The following is a 17,564-nucleotide window of genomic DNA, read 5'->3' on the forward strand; positions in this document are numbered from 1 at the left end:
AATATTATTAGCAGTAGTAGTCGTAGTAGTCGTCGTAGAAGTAGTATCTTTATAAACCTAATATCTGAAATACAGTTTTGGAGATTTATTCAAAGCAAAGCAAAGCAAAACAAGATGTTACATTATAGCATATATGTCCTGTTTGTGTGTGTGTGTGTGTTTAATATATTATTTGCTTGGTTTCATTGCTTTTTCATTTATTTAATTGCATTTATTTTTTAACCTATTTAGTATTACATGACGTTTTTTTTAGTTGGAAGTCGTGTCCATTGATCCAGCCTTGTCCTCTGTAGTTCTGCTTTGTCTGTGAATGGTATAGTATGATTTATTCATTTGTTTGTTTATATATATTTATATGTGTAAAATATTTTACCTTACATAGCTCTCTAAAATTCTGTAAACTGTATTACTTTTATGGGTTTCTTTTATAATAAAACATTTTACCTTTCATGATTTTGCTTTTTTTATCCATTACTTTGTTTTTTATTAAAAGTTTTTTCTTAAATGGTTGTATTTATATAGCACTTTTATCCAAAGCGCTTTACATGATACATCACATACACCCATACTGATGGTGGGAGCTGCCATGCAACTAACCACGACCCATCAGGAGTAATTAGGGGTTAGGTGTCTTGCTCAGGGACACCTCAACATGAGGTGGGGGATTGAACTGCAACCCTCCAGTTGCGAGACAGCCACTCTACCCACTGAGCTATGCTCAAGTCAATTATATATTGTATATTATATATTATATGCAACTCCTGAACTTTCAGATGCATTTTATATATTTTTGTATATTTCCTGTACTTATAATAATAATAATAATAATAATCTTTATTTATATAGCACTCTTCATACATCATTTGTAGCACAAAGTGCTTTACAAACAGACAAATAATTAAAATAAAATAAAAGAAATTAAGACCCAAACCCACCCACCCCGCAATTCATACACTGTAATGTTAACAGCAACATTAATAAAAGACAAAAATAAGTCAGGGATATTGTTATACCCAGTACGTACTGAGGAAACACCATCTGAAGGTTTAAAATAGGTAAACACTGGAAGTTAGTTTAAAGTGTAAAGTAAATAAATAAATAAATAAAAATAAATGAATAAAATAGAATAAATCCATAAGTAGATCAGTAAAATAAATAGATAAATAAGTAAATAAATTCAATTAAATATGTCATATAAAAAACAGAATAAAAGATAGATAAGATCAAATAAAATAAAATAATAATAATAGTGATAATTATAAATTGGGAGTTGTAAAAAGAATAAAAACACTAAAAGGTAATTCAAGTAAAAGCCAGACTAAAAAGGAAGGTTTTAAGTTTGTTTTTAAAAGCATTAACATTAGGTGCAGCCCTCAGATCTTACTTACGTTACAACTGTTATTTTGTCTTCAATTAAATAAAACCCTGCTGTAACACTGTATTGAATTTGTTGTTTATCGTGTTTGTGATTTTTTTTTCTCAGTGGGCAGGTCTTCAGTGACGTAGCAGCTCCGACGTAGCAGCTCCAGCAGCGAATCACGAGCGTCTGCTGGCGGAAAAGCATGATGGCATGCAGGACTGTTGCAGCGTTAGTTAATACAACATGCCTGTGTAACAGTAAAGTCTGCACAGAAGCTGCTAATTAATTTGCTGTTAGCAATTGTATGAATCAGTAAGTTTGCAGTGAGCAGCTGAGATGAAGACACTCATTGTAGGAGTTGGAGGGTAAGTGGGAGGATTGTACTCATTCATGTGTTGACCTCTGTGCAAAACAAGCCTTTTTTGTTCTTCTTGGGTTATTTTGGCTCCAGTTAGCCTGTCGAACCTCAGATAGCGTTATGCATGCTCAAGTTTCTCCCAACGCAAGTTATATGAAGTGCAAACACAGGTGATCTTACGGTTTTTGTAATTAGTCTTCATTTTAATTTTATCCAACATGCTAATACTGGCTAATTTTAGTATTAACCTGTGACCAAGGGACACCAGGTCACTACAGCATGTGACAACCATGTGGCAGCAAAGACTGATAAGAGTTACTTGCTCTTCAGAGATAAAGATTCATGTTTCAGATAACCAGAATTAAATTGTGCAGCTTTTTGTTGTTTCTGAGGGTATTCATTGTACAGACACACTGCTAAATGTTCTGAAAATACACCAGTGAAAGTGTAGCCAAAATGTTTTATTTTCAAGATTAGAATGGCAGTTTATAAAGGGCTATTGGCAACGTATTTTGAATATCTGCTGCTATTTATGGTTATATTTTTCAGTTTTTGTCTTTTTTTCTGACTTGCAAGACATTTGAGTGCATTTATTGTGTATTAATAGTTGTTAGTATAAAGATGGATGATGCAGGAGAGTAACTAAGTGCACACAGGGTACAAGCTTTAGCATCCTGTAGAGGTTGTAAATGTTGTGCTAACACTGTGCAGGATTTCTAGTGAAACCACAAACTCTATCAATGATGGGTGTGGTCCAAAATGTAGCTGAATTTGAACCTTTCTGGTTTTCAGTGAGCTGCGTGTTAGAGGGTGCGGTTGTGTTTGGTTATATCTCTAACTACACCCAGCACTGATGACTGATACTGAGTTTTTGAGGCTGATTCGATATTTATATTTGAAAGTGTGTATATATTAGTACTTGCTTTTATAGAATATTAACACAAACAATGTATGTGTGGGACATTATATTTTGTAGCTGAAAAACAGCCTTGTCAGTTGGACCCTGCAGTGATACCGGGTTTTTAGAGTTTTAAAACCTACAAACATTTTCTCAGAGAATCCAGGGAATTATTTATTTTTTGCGAATTACCATCAAGATACATACTGACTGAGACACTTTATAGTAAAAAAATAAACATTTCCTAACTGTCTTTTCTTAAAGGGGGCGTTTGATTGCAGTTAGTTTAGTATTATGAAGCAGTTGAGTGAAAGAAATGATCATTTAAATTATATTATTGCTGCTTTAAAGACCCCTTCTGATGAAAATCGTGTTGTTGTTTTTTTTTAAAATCTTGTTTACATGTCCATAGGGTGCTTTTTTATATGCTAGAAGACAGATCATAAGCAAATTTAGCGGTCAGTGTACTGATGACAGTCTCAGAAACACAGACTCAGACTGTCAGGGTTTCACATGTAACAAAGCTGAGGAACAGTGCAGGGTGAGACTCTCTGTAACTCTTTTGTTCAGAATCAGTTTCTGGTTTAAGCATTTGTAGCTGAATTACTCCAGTCTTACAACCTGTCATTGTGTGGCTAAGTCTTGGTGAGCAGCACAGGGGTGTGTGGGATGCCAGGTTCATCATTTTAAGTCATAATTGGATTGTTTTCATTGAAAAAACTTTCAAATATTTAATATGATAATCAGATATGAGATTATAGGGGTTTAATCACTGCCTGGAGAGGAAATTTAACAGTACAATGGATGGTCTTAACAATGTGAACTCTTTTTTTGTTTTTCAGGATGACCAATGGAGGAAAATCGACTCTTTCCAAGAGTCTACAGCAGCAGATACCAAACAGCTGCATCATCGCACAGGATTCATATTTTAAGGTAAACTGTGAGGCCTTTATTTTAATCACATAGCTACTTTTACATTTTTTTTCTGCTGTGACAGAGGAGATTTGGGAGCTTAATGATCTCTGGTGCTTCTTTCCTCAGGATGATTCAGTTGTACCAGTGGACAGCAACGGTTTCAAGCAGTATGACAGTAAGGATACTTTATTTAATAGTTTCTTATTTAACTTGAAGTCTTAAAGGTTTAGACAGGATTTAGACTTAATAAGAAGACAAAGCTTTTCTAAACTATATTACTGTTTATTTGGACCCTCTCTATTGTGTTATAGTTATATTTTTTGGTTTTCTAAGCAGCTTGATGCAGGTAGTTGAGCCACTTCCTGTCACAGTTTGGTGTAGCTGTAGGCCATCTATCTGAAAATGGATGAAGGCAGCTACAGTTAAGGGCAGTGAGGTTCATATCTGGTATTTTGTCTGGGAATTCAGGACTTTTAGCAATGAGGAGAAGTAAAACGATAAAACTGGTTCATTTCTATGCTTTTCGTATATACTACTTTTCGAACAAAGACGAGAAAGATTTTCATATCAGATCAGATTTTTCTTCCCCATTTATTCCTATGAATTTGGAAAAATCATTATTGCAACATTTTAAAGTCATATATTTTATAAGACACAAGTTGAAATCTTTTTTTTTATTATTATTTTTAATGTAGTGTTGTATCTATTGGTTATTTTTTCATTCATCTTTATAAAATGTCAGCAAAATATCAGCAAAAAATGTTTCCCAGAGCATAAGGGACGTCTTCAGGTCATTGTTTTGTTCAGCCAATGTTCTAATACGTATTCAAAATAAAATGTTTTAAAGACAGAAAATAGAGAGCAGAAAGCATTTTACAGATAAAATCCAGTAATGTAATCTAAAGTGCTGGTAAATCATTGCCAGTGTTTCCTCTTTAAGCGCTCGATGCTCTCCACATGGACACAATGATGACCGAGGTCAACTCGTGGAGACAAGACCCTGAGTCATTCCTGAGGCAGCGAGACCTGAACTCTGAGCATAAAACGCTCGATAAGGATGTGTGTGTGCTGATAGTGGAAGGCTTCCTCATTTTCAACTACAGGTACACGAGTGATAACAAAATCTTACTGTGTCTATTTCAGATATAAGTTCAGCAAAAACAACCTTAAAATTTTGATTCTAAAGTTTACAGCACTGTATTTTTTTGTCTCAGACAGAGTTAATAAACAATTCCAGGTCACTGCTAACCAGATGAACATGCAGAAATGTCTACTGGCAAACACACAATACAAGACACAATAGATAAATGGATAGTGAGGACTCTCTGGAAATCAATACAGCAAACGAAGGCTAACAAATTGTCTGTAGTTCTTTCTATGAAGCTCAATTGGGAAATGTGGATCCCTAGAATAAAGCATCACAGAAGATACGATAAAAAATACAAACTAGTCATTAGTTGGAAAACAGGAGTATACATAAACAGACAATCATTTATGTTTAATAAATGCTGAATTTTGTTTTTTAAGAAATTTCCACTTAAATTGTTAATGTTTTTATAAAATAACCATCCATCTGTGGTCTATTCTTTATTATCAGCTTTAACTATGCCCCAGGAATGACTTAACAGTATAAAAACTCAGTAATTCATGTTTTACCTTTACAGACCTCTGAATGAGCTTTTTGACAAAAGATATTTCATGGAAATACCTTATGATGTCTGCAAGAAGAGACGAAGGTACTAATTTCTCTTTTTTTTTTTTGGTATTGCTTGTGTAGTAGATTTTTTTTTGTTTAATCTCTTAATGCACTATGCTTCCTTTATGTTGAATTGCAGTACACTAAAAACAAGAGAATAATTATGTTGTCACATTTTTGCCTCTGCTGGTGTCTCTGACTGACAGTTCGAGGACATACGAGCCTCCTGATCCTCCAGGTTACTTTGATGGACACGTGTGGCCGATGTATCTACAATATCGCAGAGAGATGGAGAACATCACGTCGGACATTGGTGAGAGTCAAGTCAAAGATGCTGCATGTACTGAACTGTCTGTGATGGTTTTGTTTGATGAAGTGTGTGATTTATATTTTTTGGCAGTTGAGATGATTCAGTAAACTCTAATAAATATTGAAATCATTAAGAACTATTGTTCAGTAATACAATAAATGACATTTAAAGGTTTTTTTTGTTTTTCCAGTATTTCTTGATGGTTTGAAGCCAAGAGAAGAGCTGCTGGCTGCCGTGTATAAAGATGTAGTTTATGAAATAGAAAGACTCAGGGGTAAGGCTGCTTTATGCAAACATTTGGTTCAGTACCTTTTAATGTAATATATAATTTGTAAATTTGTAATTAAACAGTATATTATGAGATTCTTGCTCTGTTTTAGAAAGTACAAATAATGACAGAAATGATAAATATGACTGGTCACATCTTTTTTTAAACTTTAGAAGATCTATGCAATTAAACAGTAGTTTAAGTTAAAAAATCCAATTTTTAAAATTTAGAAAGAATTTTGGTGTACAACTTATAAGCTAACAAAGACAAAAAGTCCTAATTATGGGGTAAAATTTGTATATCTCAGTGGAGCAAAGGTCAAATTTGGGGCCAATCAGGTGCAATAGATTCAAGCAATAAGTCAAGAACAAATTACATGAGAAAGTGGCACTTATATTTTCTATTCCTTATATTCAAAGTCAGATATATGACTGTTAAATGTGACCATTTAACCATATTTTAGTTAGTTGATCTAAATACTGCTTTTTCAGCATTATTTTTGCAAAATAAAGTAAACAACAACTCTTATTTTGTGGATTTTGTTTGCAGAGAAAGACTGAAATCGGAGTCTGATTTGTTTTCTGACTGAAGATGGAGGCAGCTGCTCCCATGGATGTTTAGAAAACTTTTCTTATGGACTAATAGGCGATTGAAAGGACCAAATTAGGCTTTTCTTCAGTGTTATGTGGATATTTTTCATTTAGAGTTTGAATGACAGTTGTTGCTGTAGCATCAGGGGTTGTCCAGCTGGAGACTGGACCTGAACCCGGTGTGTTTGTCTTTTATGAGCAGTATTTTAAAGATAGAAAAGTCTCCGGGAAAATGAAATGAATTAAGGTTTGTCACCATGTGAGGTTGATGCTGATTTTAGGACTTTATAGTTAACTTGTGCAATAGTCTGGCTGGCTTCTATGATATAATCTTACATATATATACCATATGACCTTAACTTGTGAAGAAGCTTTGGTTAACCAAAGATTGCATGCATATTTACGGAGGATCGCATTAATAGATTTCCTTACTCATATCTTGATGTTACAAATATTACACTATGGTTATTGCTTGCTGTCATTAGATGAGCTTTTTGTGTTTTTATGATGTGATGATTTTATGGTGTATTAGTGGCTTTTTCTTAGCATGTGTCTGCACCCACATTGATGGAAGCAGGAAAACCACCTGAAATGCTGATGCCTATATGTGTGAGTGAGGTCTTACCAGAAAGGAAATACACTTAAAATTCTTGTTAAAGTTTTAGAAAACCAGGAGGTGATACAAAAACAGAGATGTGTGCTTTAAGTCAGAAGATTTGAGTCTGCTCTGTTTTTTTTATTGTCTGTTGTCAGTCAACACTTAGTTCTTTTTTTATGTAACTATGTTTTAACACTTGTGGTAAGCATCTGATGTGTGTACAATGCAGATGAAAAGTGGAACTGAAGAACACTCACCAACGTCACTACATTGTTAAAAATGTCATGAGGCCAAACTTACACTCGGGTGTAGTGGGGCAAAAAAAGTATTTAGTCAGCTACCAATTGTGCACTTAAAATGATGACAGAGGTCTGTAATTTTCATCATAGGGACATTTCAACTGTGAGAGACAGAATATGGAAAAAAAAAAATCCAGGAAATCACATTGTAGGATTTTTAAAGAATAAGGAAAATAAGTATTTGGTCAATAGCAAAAGTACAACTCAATACTTTGTAATATAGCCTTTGTTGTCAATGACAGAGGTCAAATGTTTACGGTAGTTCTTCACCAGGTTTGCACACACTGTAGCTGGTATTTTGGCCCATTCCTCCATGCAGATCTCCTCTAGAGCAGCGATGTTTTGGGGCTGTTGCCAGGCAACACAGACTTTCAACTCCCTCCACAGATTTTCTATGGGGTTGAGGTCTGGAGACTGGCTAGGCCACTCCAGGACTTTGAAATGCTTCTTACGGAGCCACTCCTTTGTTGCCCGGGCTGTGTGTTTGGGATCATTATCATGCTGGAAGATCCAGCTACGTTTCATGTTCAATGCTCTCACTGATGGAATGAGGTTTTGGCTCAAAATCTCCTGATACATGGTCCCATTCATTCTTTCCTTAACACGGATCAGTCGTCCTGTCCCCTTTGCAGAAAAACAGCCCCAAAGCATGATGTTTCCACCCCCATGCTTCACAGTAGGTACAGTGTTCTTGGGATGCAACTCAGCATTCTTCTTCCTCCAAACTGGACAAGTTGAGTTTATACCAAAAGGTTCTATTTTGGTTTCATCTGACCACATGACATTCTCCCAGTCCTCTTCTGGATAATCCATATGCTGTCTGGCAAACTTCAGACCGGCCTGGACATGTACTGGCTTAAGCAGGGGGACACGTCTGGCACTGCAGGATTTGATTCCCTGTAGGCGTAGTGCGTTACTGATGGTAGTCTTTGTTACTTTGGTCCCAGCTCTCTACAGGTTGTTCACCAGGTCCCCCTGTGTAGTTCTGGGATTTTTGCTCACCGTTCTCATGATCATTTTGACCCCACGGGATGAGATGCTGTGTGGAGCCCCAGATCGAGGGAGATTATCAGTGGTCTTGTATATTTTCCATTTTCTAATAATTGCACCCACAGTAGATTTATTCACACCAAGCTGCTTGTCTATTGTAGATTCCCTCTTCCCAGCCTGGTGCAGGTTTCCATTTTGGTTCCTAGTGTCCTACTGCTCTTTGATCTTGGTCACGGTGGAGTTTGGAGTCTGTGGACAGGTGTCTGTCATACAGATAACGAGCTCAAACAGGTGCCATCAATACAGGTAACGAGTGGAGGACGGAAGAGCTTCTTAAAGAAGTTACAGGTCTGTGAGGGCCGGAGATCTTGGTTGTTTGTAGGTGACCAAATACTTATTTTCCACCATAATTTACAAATAAATTCTTTAAAAATCCTACAATATGATTTCCTGATTTTTTTTTCCATATTCTGTCTCTCACAGTTGAAGTGTACCTATGATGAAAATTACTGACCTCTGTCATCATTTTAAGTGGGAGAACTTGCACAATTGGTGGCTGACTAGATACTTTTTTGCCCCACTGTAAGTTGTAGCATTTTGATAAAACTAAAACGGTGCAGCATGTGGACACAAAATGTGGTCACAAAATGGCGAATAATGCATCTCTTCTGCTAATACTGAACTTTGAGGCTGCAAATTCCCATCAGTCTTCTAGTTGTCCACCCAACGCAGTGACTGCAATCCTTTCTGCTAATTAAGTTGGTCCCTTTGAGCTTTGCTTGGAATTAGAAGCAGTATTTTTCACTTCTCCTATTCCTGTCACCAGCTGATGTAGTAAAAGCCTCATTTGTACTTGAATGACTTGTTTTTGACTCCTTTAGAGTAAACCTAATCTTGACTTCTTCTATTTATCCACGTAAACCTTCCTGTATTTCTTTACTCAAGAACCTCAAGAATTCTACCTCACACTATTCAAATGCTTGTTCAGCCAATGAAAGACTACTTTTACAACCACAAGGTGCTTTTGACAAAATAATCCTACCTCTAGGACTTGTGTCTATATCAATGGATAAAGTTTGCTCTGTTGTTTAAGACATTTGTTTCCGTCTGTTATGCAATCAGTGTGGAAACTTTGTCTGTTACAGAATATGTTGGTTTCATCACTTTTTAAAATAAAATATTGCATCAGTGAGATGTAATTTAGGTCATCTATAAAGATATGCACATGATTTATCCATAAATAAACACATTTTCAAAAATTGATGCACAGCATTATTGGAAATGAGTTGGAGTGATGACCTCAGTGTTACAGAAATCATGGAACCAGACAGAACAATAGTCTGTGCACGCCTCTGCAATAAACCTCCACCTCCTCTAAAATGCTATAAATAGAAACCCAGCCTTCCCTCCTAGACAGAAACCTCTCTGACAGTATTTTAAATCCTAGTGAATCTTAATCTGCCTTCTTTCATGCTTCCATGTGATCTATACGACCTATTGAAAAACCCAACTCAGACACATGAAGCTGCATCATTTCCCACACACTAAATGACCCAAAGTTTTAGCAAAAAGTCCGCACTGTCAGCAGAACATTTGTGTTTACCTCAGCAGTCAACTTGCCTGACCGGCAAGTGCAGTTATGACATGTAAATCTGGGCATTCCTCACTTCCTCGTCCTGACTACATCCTCCTCTACTGCGACGTATATAATGAATCTGATGCAGCTGCTTTCATAAACCTCCAGCGGACTTGCAGGACTGATTTGACAAGCTGAGTCTTAGTCTCTGACTGAAAATATGCCTCAAACGGGATTTTTAGCGTATCTGTGCTTGTTTATTGCCTGCTGCGTTGGTTGCAGTGAAGCTTTTCCCAGTAAACTCAGTCAGGAGGCAGTGAATGACAGACCCGTGATCGGTGAGTAAAATGCACTTAAGGTAGCTGTGAAGTTTAGGAGGGAATGGAGGGATGTTTAGAAAGCAAAGCAAATGGCAGGTTTTTCTGTGGCTGTGCTGCTGTTAAGTTTTTCTACAACTGCTGTGTTTTTGTCCCTCAGGTGTTTTAACTCAGATAGTTTCAGATGATGTCATGAAGCCATTCGGCAGGACTTACATACCTGCCGCCTACGTCAAATACCTGGAGTCTGGGGGCAGCAGGGTGATGCCAATCAGGTGAGTTCAGTCCTCAGGTGTTGTTTATAACAGCAAAGACAAACTATGATACATTAGACTGGAACTTTGTGATGTATGATTTGTGATTTCAATAAGCAGAGTGCAAAAAATGTCATTTCTGGATGTATTTGACTATTTAAAAAAACACTTTTGTAGGTTTTCTTTAATCTTCTGTCTAATCAGCTGGATGTTAAATCTATTTAATTTACAGTTAAATTGCTGTTGGTGTTCTGCAGATAAAGAGGAAGTTGTCTCTCTGCAAGCTGCTCTTGTGCTGATAATGCAAATGAATACGGCAAATGGATTGTTTTGTTTCCTCTCACAGACTGACTCTCACTACTGCAGAATATGAAAACATCTTCAAGAAGATAAATGGGTGAGCTGCAGAATGTGACAGTAAATGTGCTGGAAAATTACATTTCTATCTGGAATAAAAATCCAGTAATTGCATTTCCTGTGTGCCGTCTGTTTAGCCTGCTTTTCATCGGTGGAGCTGTGAATCTGGAGACTTCAGACTTTGCCAGGGTGGCGAAGATTTTCTACCGACTCGCTCTGATGGTTTGTGCAACTTTAATATTATTTTCACTGATTCCACATCACGACCTCCAACTGTCTGTTAAGTCAGCGACTGAATCTCTTTCTTGTGAAATCTTAAAATATGTTTTTTTCCTGTTTGTTATGAGTCTTGAAGCTTTTATATAGAGAGTAAATGTACTCATATTGTGCTGTTTTGGACTGTTTTTGTACCTGTCTTGAGTATTTTTTATCTTTTTAACCACAAAGAATTTAAGAATAATATTCATTCAGTAACATTTAAATGACTGTACGTTGGATTCTTCAGTTTTTATACAAGAAGCTTGTAAAACATACTAAAGTTCACAGCATGTGAAATAGTTCATCATTAATCAGCTCTAAGTTTAAAATGAGTTTTTTACAACTTTGATCTTTGCACTGAGGGATTTATTTGATGTTAAAATGTAGTTTATTGTTCATATTGTGCTACCTTTGCCTACATAATACTGAACATTCACAGCTAATGTAAAATTTACATTGTCACGAGGTGTTCTGTGTTGCTTTGTTGCTTCAGACACAGTTACAAGTTATATTTCTGACTTTGTGTGTTCCAGGCTAATGATGCTGGGGATTACTTCCCCATCTGGGGCACATGTATGGGCCTGCAGCTCCTCACTGTTCTGGTGGCCGATGAAAATCTGCTGACTAACACTTTAGCTGAGAACATAGCTTTGCCCCTCAACTTGACCACAGGTTAAAGCTTTTTGTATTATCGATGTCTTTATGTGGATTTTCATGTGAACTTTAAGGTCCAGTGTGTAGGAGTTGGTGGTGTCTGGCAGTGAGGCCGCAGTTTGCACCCAAATCAATACCCTTCACTGTAGAAAAACCTAGTGTGGCCGCTATAAATGCAAAAGGTTCTGTTTAGAGCCAGTGTTTGGTTTGTCTGGTAGAAAGATGGAAGATGCTAGATTTTCTCGAAGAAGATTTGCTCCCTTTGTAGATATAAAGGGCTCATTCTGCAATACCAAAAACATGCTCATTCTTGTTTTCAGATACAGGATAATATAGCATAATACAATATAATACAATACATTATATTATATTATATTATGTTATAATACACAGTGGACATTTAAAGTGCAGCCTTGATTTCCTATTTGAATTTGAAAACATCTTTTTAACAAATGTAGGGCAAACTATTTTAATATTTGGCTGCATTGCCTAGAAAACTGCATGAACTGAATCACAACACTTGGTGTCAGTATTTGCAAGTTACAAATCACATGTTTTTTTTGGCCCCAACGTCAAACTCTTTGCTCTTCTAACCAAACCATTTCCCAAACCATTCTGTATATTTATCTCACTATAATGCCATTTTTGAATACACCTCATATCTTTTAGGTTTTATATGGACTTACCCCTCTTTTCCCCTGCAGAAGCTCACTCCAGTAGGATGTTTGAAGGTTTCCCCGACAAGCTCATGACGGCTTTGACCCAAGAGCCTCTGACTGGGAATTTTCACCACTATGGAGTCACAGTGCAGGTACAGAACAAACGCCTCTGGTGATCAGTGTCGCTGCACATGTTTCACTTCCTCTGCTGGAGTTTTTGGTTGAGATAAAATCACAGTCATTCTGTCATTTCAACATCAAGAAATGTGATCCGCAATACTTCTGTTAGGAAACTTTGACTCGACAGGATTTTGAGAGATGAAGATTTTTTATCTTTGTACGCTGTGTGTTAAATCAAAGCTGGGTTACTTCCCCAGGCCAAAGAAGAAAAAAAACTGGTCTAGACAGTGACAATTTATTTGTTTTAATTAGATTAACCAAGTTCCTTAAGTTCCAGCTTTTTTATCATATACAGAAGACTGAACACTGTATTTTTGACCAGAAGCTGTAACACATCAATCTGTTCACATATAAAAGAGAAGATAGTTCAGAGAAACTTCACTGATCCCACACAGAGAAAACAAAGCCATGTCAAGAGCACATCCCTTTAAAGTAACACTGAAATATTAGACTGTCATACACAGACTAAACTATTCACTTACGGTTGTGAAATTTTCTTGCAGAGCTTTCAGGAAAACAAGAAGTTGAACAGTTTCTTCTCCCTCCTGTCTACGAACGTTGCTGAGAATGGAGCCCACTTTATCTCGACCATAGAAGGTGACAAGATTATTTTTATATTAATTTGACAAACTGAATCATTGCTCTGTAACGGAGTTGCAATAACAGCAGTGTATACGTTGTGCTGTTTCTTCTGTCGTGTCAGGGAAAAGATATCCATTCTACGGAGTGCAGTGGCATCCAGAGGTGAACCGTTTTCAGTGGGACAGAAAGGAGAATTATCCTCACTCTGCTCACGCTGTTCAGTTATCGTCGCTGCTCGCTGAGTTTTTTGTTGATGAAGGTAACATGACAAACACTCATTATCAGTACTATGAACTACTGATTGTGTCTTTCAGTGTTATTATTTGTGCGTGTAATACATGATGATACTGTTAAGACACCGGATTTAGGTTTTATTGGACTTTTGCAGAAATATGAGTGTTTTTTTAAAATATTTATTCACCAAATTAGGCATAAATGTACATTCACACGAGCTTACTTGATTTCTGAGACATATTCCTGTGTCATAGTCTATATTGATAATTAATATTCTGTTAAAGTTGCACGGCTAAAGTTTTTTTTCCATTTTGACTGACACTAGCATTGCTGCAAAGAGAGCTATTTATGACAGGACTGTCAACATTTTATTGTCAATGATCTCTGATAGGTGACATAAAGACTGATACGTGTGAACACATCTTGGGATCCATTATGCAAATGCACCCTTTAGGAGGCAAATAACAATAAAATTTGATTATACCACATTAATAGAAGGTATTGATGTTGTCAGTCTGACAGCATGGGCTTCCTAGTCCTGGTACTGGTCTATTAACTAGAAAAGAATGGTAAAAAAGTAAGAAAAATGTCATTTTTGTTGCATTTTATTCCTCACTTTAGGCATATTTCTAGCTGTTTATGTCAGTGTTTGGCAAATGGAGCTGTAAAAACTGTACCATTTCACATTAATGACTGTACATTGATGTCGGGATATTTTTTTTTTTGCTGTAACAGATTTTGTTGGGCCTCTTAGACAGCAGAAGTTGCATTTAGTCAATGATCAGCGCAGTTTAAATGAAAATGTTACATTTATGTAATAATATGATGCAGTATATTTAGAATATAACGACATATTGCAATATCATATAAGCACCTAGAGTCCTAAAGAAATTTGTATTCAGCCATGATAGAAAGCTGTGCTGTACATGGAAATTCTGAATTAATCAAAGAGAAGAAAAAAACAGACCAAAAATTAAAAGAAACTTCGATTATAACTCAATTCAATTATGCTTAAAATAATAAAATATTACATTTAATACTCCCTGTTCTGTCCTATTTCCTCATCTAGGGGATTCAGCTATTGTACTATGTTGTATTGTTTTCTGCTTTAATCACATCCATCTCACTTCTGCTTTGTTTAGGGAGGAGAAGTTTACATCGGTTTGACAATCCGGAGGAAGAGGCCTCGTCCTTGATTTACAACTACACGCCGGTCTACGCTGGAAACTTCACAGCATATGAGCAGATTTATTTCTTCTGAGATCCTCCAGTAGCTGAATGTGTGTCTCTGTGAATGTAGAACGCAACACTTCATATACACACCACAGCTGTGTATGTGTGCTGATTCAGAGTGCATTTTTATTACAATGACAAATGCATTTAAGGTTTTAGAATGGAGTAGAATGTCCTTTGGTGTCCCACAAGGGGAAATTTGCGACATCACAGCAGCAAAGTGACAGTAAGGAAAGCAAGAAAACACAACTATGAATTAAAAAGGTGAGATATACGAACTATACAATACAAATAAGATTTCTTTTAAACAATTTAACAGAATCACCTTGCCTTTAATGTCGAGTTTCTGGTATTAAGCTGCACATTACCAAGAAGGCAGATTTTTGTCATTTTGAATGTGAATGCGTTTTCAATAGAACATCTAGACTGACTTTTAAGAAAACTAAGCTCATGACCTTTGCACTTGGTGAATATTTCATATTCTGATTCCTGTATTTTTCACTTAATGTATGTAAATTGTGCATTTTTAATTCAGTGAAAAAATAAAGAATTTGACAAAACCATTTCACATCAAGTGAGTGACTGAGCTTGTCAAATTGTCGGGGCAATGTAGATGGTAAATTTTGCCTTTTCTCAACAATTTTAGGACATTTTTTATCCACGCTGGCTTAATGTCCGAGAATGAAAGTGCATCTGACTGTGGAGACAGCACTTGAGTCAACAATCTCACTCTAGTGATCGTTCAGTATTTCCACAGTTGAGGAAGAACTTACTCAAAGAATTGTTTGATTTGTTATTTTGCATTTCATTGTCTCAGTCAATGGCATGAGTTTATTTACAGAACCATTCTGGGTATTGTTCCTTCCTGTTTGTCTTGTCTTTTAACAAGGAAACATGGAAGTCACAATCTCCAGTCTATGGATATTCTGCAATTTGTCGTTCCCAAAATACAATCTGAACTGGGCGAGAGAGCATTTAGGTTTTCTGTACTTAATGCTTGGATTAAATTGCAATCTTAACTTCAGCTTCAAACCCTTGTTACACTGAATAAGTTTGAAGTTCTGGTGAAATCATTGCACTCTACCTTGTCTGTGTGCAAGTGTTATATGGGAGCAAGTTTTAATGTTTTAATTTTTGTTCTAAAAATTAACATTATTGTTTTTAATGTGACATGCTGCTGCCCTCTTTCCCAGGACTCCCTTGTAAAGTAGATGTCTGATCTCAATGGGACTAACCTGGTTAAATAAATGCTAAATTTAAAAAAATGATAATACATTTTCCTACTGGAGCCTTCATGTACAGTGCAGTAGAATGGATGAAAATTGATGAATGAATCAAGCAAATGAAGTTTTAAAAAATGATAGAGAATGTAACTGAAGACTTAACTGACCAAATAAAATGTTTTTTTTTAAAGACACTGGGTGTGTAACAGTTAAATATTACAAGTTTAAATGTTAAAATTTCAGTTTTAAGTTCAGGACAATCAAATGCATCTCATAGTCTTCATCAAAATATAAATGCTGTGTACAGGCGACTTCTGTCTCCCTCTTCTGGCACTGACAGTAATCACACAAACACTGTTGATTCTTTAACTGTAATGTGAAGTATTATGAGCTGTTCTTGGACATTTCCCAGGTTTTCCATCGTACTCCCAGAATCTCTGTCAATACAGTTCTTCCCCTTCTTCAGTCCTTCAAAACATCATTACTGGCTGATGTATCTGTGACATCCACAAGGGTTTTTCTGGTGCTTATAGGTTTTATTTGCAATGTAATGGACATTTATCTAAAATTCCAGGACTCCAGCTTTATCAGCTGTCATCAATTTAGTTTAGGTGCATAAACTAAAATAAATCAGTACTTAATTAAATCAACCTAAAACCTAATTGTTACTAGAGATCGTTTACATAATGGATTCACTTTTAAATTATTATTATATTTCATTTTTTGGTCTGAAAAATAGACACAAAAGGCAACTGTTAACGAAGCAGACAACGAGTTGCGATTAAGCTAAACTCTGAACGTAACTTGTGAGAGAGAGCACTATTTTACTGTTTTTTAGACTTGAGTGGAGCTTTTGACAGAGTTGACTATTTCATTTTAATTGACTTTACTGGCATCAAGAGAACTGAACTGAGTAGGTTTTATTTTTACCTTTTAAAAAGAAGTTATGCAGCCACCATAGGTAGATGCTCATCCTCTACAACTGAAATCACCAGTGGTGTGCCACAAGGTTCAGTTTTAGGTCCTATTTCATTTTCTTCCTACTTCCTTCTATTAGGTCATGACATCTGACTTTACAATGTGTACTGGCAAAGCTATGCCAACAAAACAACAATATACTTTCACTGAGATCTGGTGACGAGATGAGCCCAACTGTTGGATGGCAAAATATTTTAAATAGCTCAGAGTTAGAAATCATATAGTTCAGTCATACAAAAGCAAAAATGAACCTCACTGACACGAAGTTTTGAAGCACAGATCAAAACAGTTGTTCATTCTAATAACTCATAACTCAAACCATTTTCCTCGTACACTGTACTTGAAAAATGAACTAATTTTCTCTCTAATAGACTTCTAACTCCATCCTTTCTGTTATCAATTAAAAGTCACTCTCTCGGAATACAGCAGCTCATCGTCTTAGTAACAGACAACATCATGTCACCTCAATCCTGGCTTTCATCCACTGGTTATCTGTTCATTTTAGAATTGATTTTTGGATTGTATTGATCAAATTTAAATTTGTTAGGTACCGACCCCTAGCTTAGATCCTATAGACACTTATTATTAATGACATACATTTGCAATTCATAGTTTGTACATTTTCAGAAAACAAAATGTTGTAATTTGCAGGTAGAATCCAAGTTGATTACAACACTATATAAATACTGTATATTACTAGAAAGTGAGGTCATAGTGTTAAACAATAAACCTCATATTCTGCTGTAGTGGACTTTAATCAGTCACACAGCAGTAAAG

At 36.1% G+C, this 17,564-nt stretch overlaps 1 protein-coding gene across 3 annotated transcripts; it reads left to right on the forward strand.

Moving 5' to 3' along the window:
• Positions 1 to 1,541: 1,541 nt before the first annotated feature.
• LOC110961484 (gamma-glutamyl hydrolase) lies at positions 1,542 to 15,154 on the forward strand. 3 transcript variants are annotated; one of them, XM_051951215.1, is made up of 15 exons: positions 1,542 to 1,725; positions 3,459 to 3,549; positions 3,658 to 3,706; positions 4,472 to 4,634; positions 5,196 to 5,267; positions 5,434 to 5,540; positions 5,728 to 5,811; positions 10,336 to 10,450; positions 10,776 to 10,826; positions 10,924 to 11,008; positions 11,578 to 11,716; positions 12,403 to 12,509; positions 13,041 to 13,134; positions 13,241 to 13,378; positions 14,496 to 15,154. In XM_051951215.1, the coding sequence occupies exons 1-15, from the start codon at positions 1,697 to 1,699 to the stop codon at positions 14,612 to 14,614; spliced, it is 1,443 nt and encodes a 480-aa protein (XP_051807175.1). In that variant the 5' UTR covers positions 1,542 to 1,696; the 3' UTR covers positions 14,615 to 15,154. The 3 variants fall into 3 exon arrangements, with proteins under 3 accessions (XP_051807175.1, XP_051807176.1, XP_051807177.1); XM_051951216.1 differs by lacking the exon at positions 5,728 to 5,811; XM_051951217.1 differs by lacking the exon at positions 1,542 to 1,725 and having other exon boundaries at positions 3,490 to 3,549; positions 4,457 to 4,634.
• The last annotated feature ends 2,410 nt before the right edge of the window (positions 15,155 to 17,564 follow it).

The sequence above is a fragment of the Acanthochromis polyacanthus genome, chromosome 7, assembly GCF_021347895.1.
Source record: "Acanthochromis polyacanthus isolate Apoly-LR-REF ecotype Palm Island chromosome 7, KAUST_Apoly_ChrSc, whole genome shotgun sequence".
Lineage (NCBI taxonomy): Eukaryota > Metazoa > Chordata > Actinopteri > Pomacentridae > Acanthochromis > Acanthochromis polyacanthus.

Coding starts and splice junctions, on each gene's coding strand:
- LOC110961484 (XM_051951215.1), top strand. CDS start 1,697: ATGAAGACACTCATTGTAGGAGTTGGAGG. Junction 4,635..5,195: donor TTCCTCATTTTCAACTACAG/GTACACGAGTGA, acceptor TTACCTTTACAG/ACCTCTGAATGAGCTTTTTG. Junction 11,009..11,577: donor TCTACCGACTCGCTCTGATG/GTTTGTGCAACT, acceptor TGTGTGTTCCAG/GCTAATGATGCTGGGGATTA.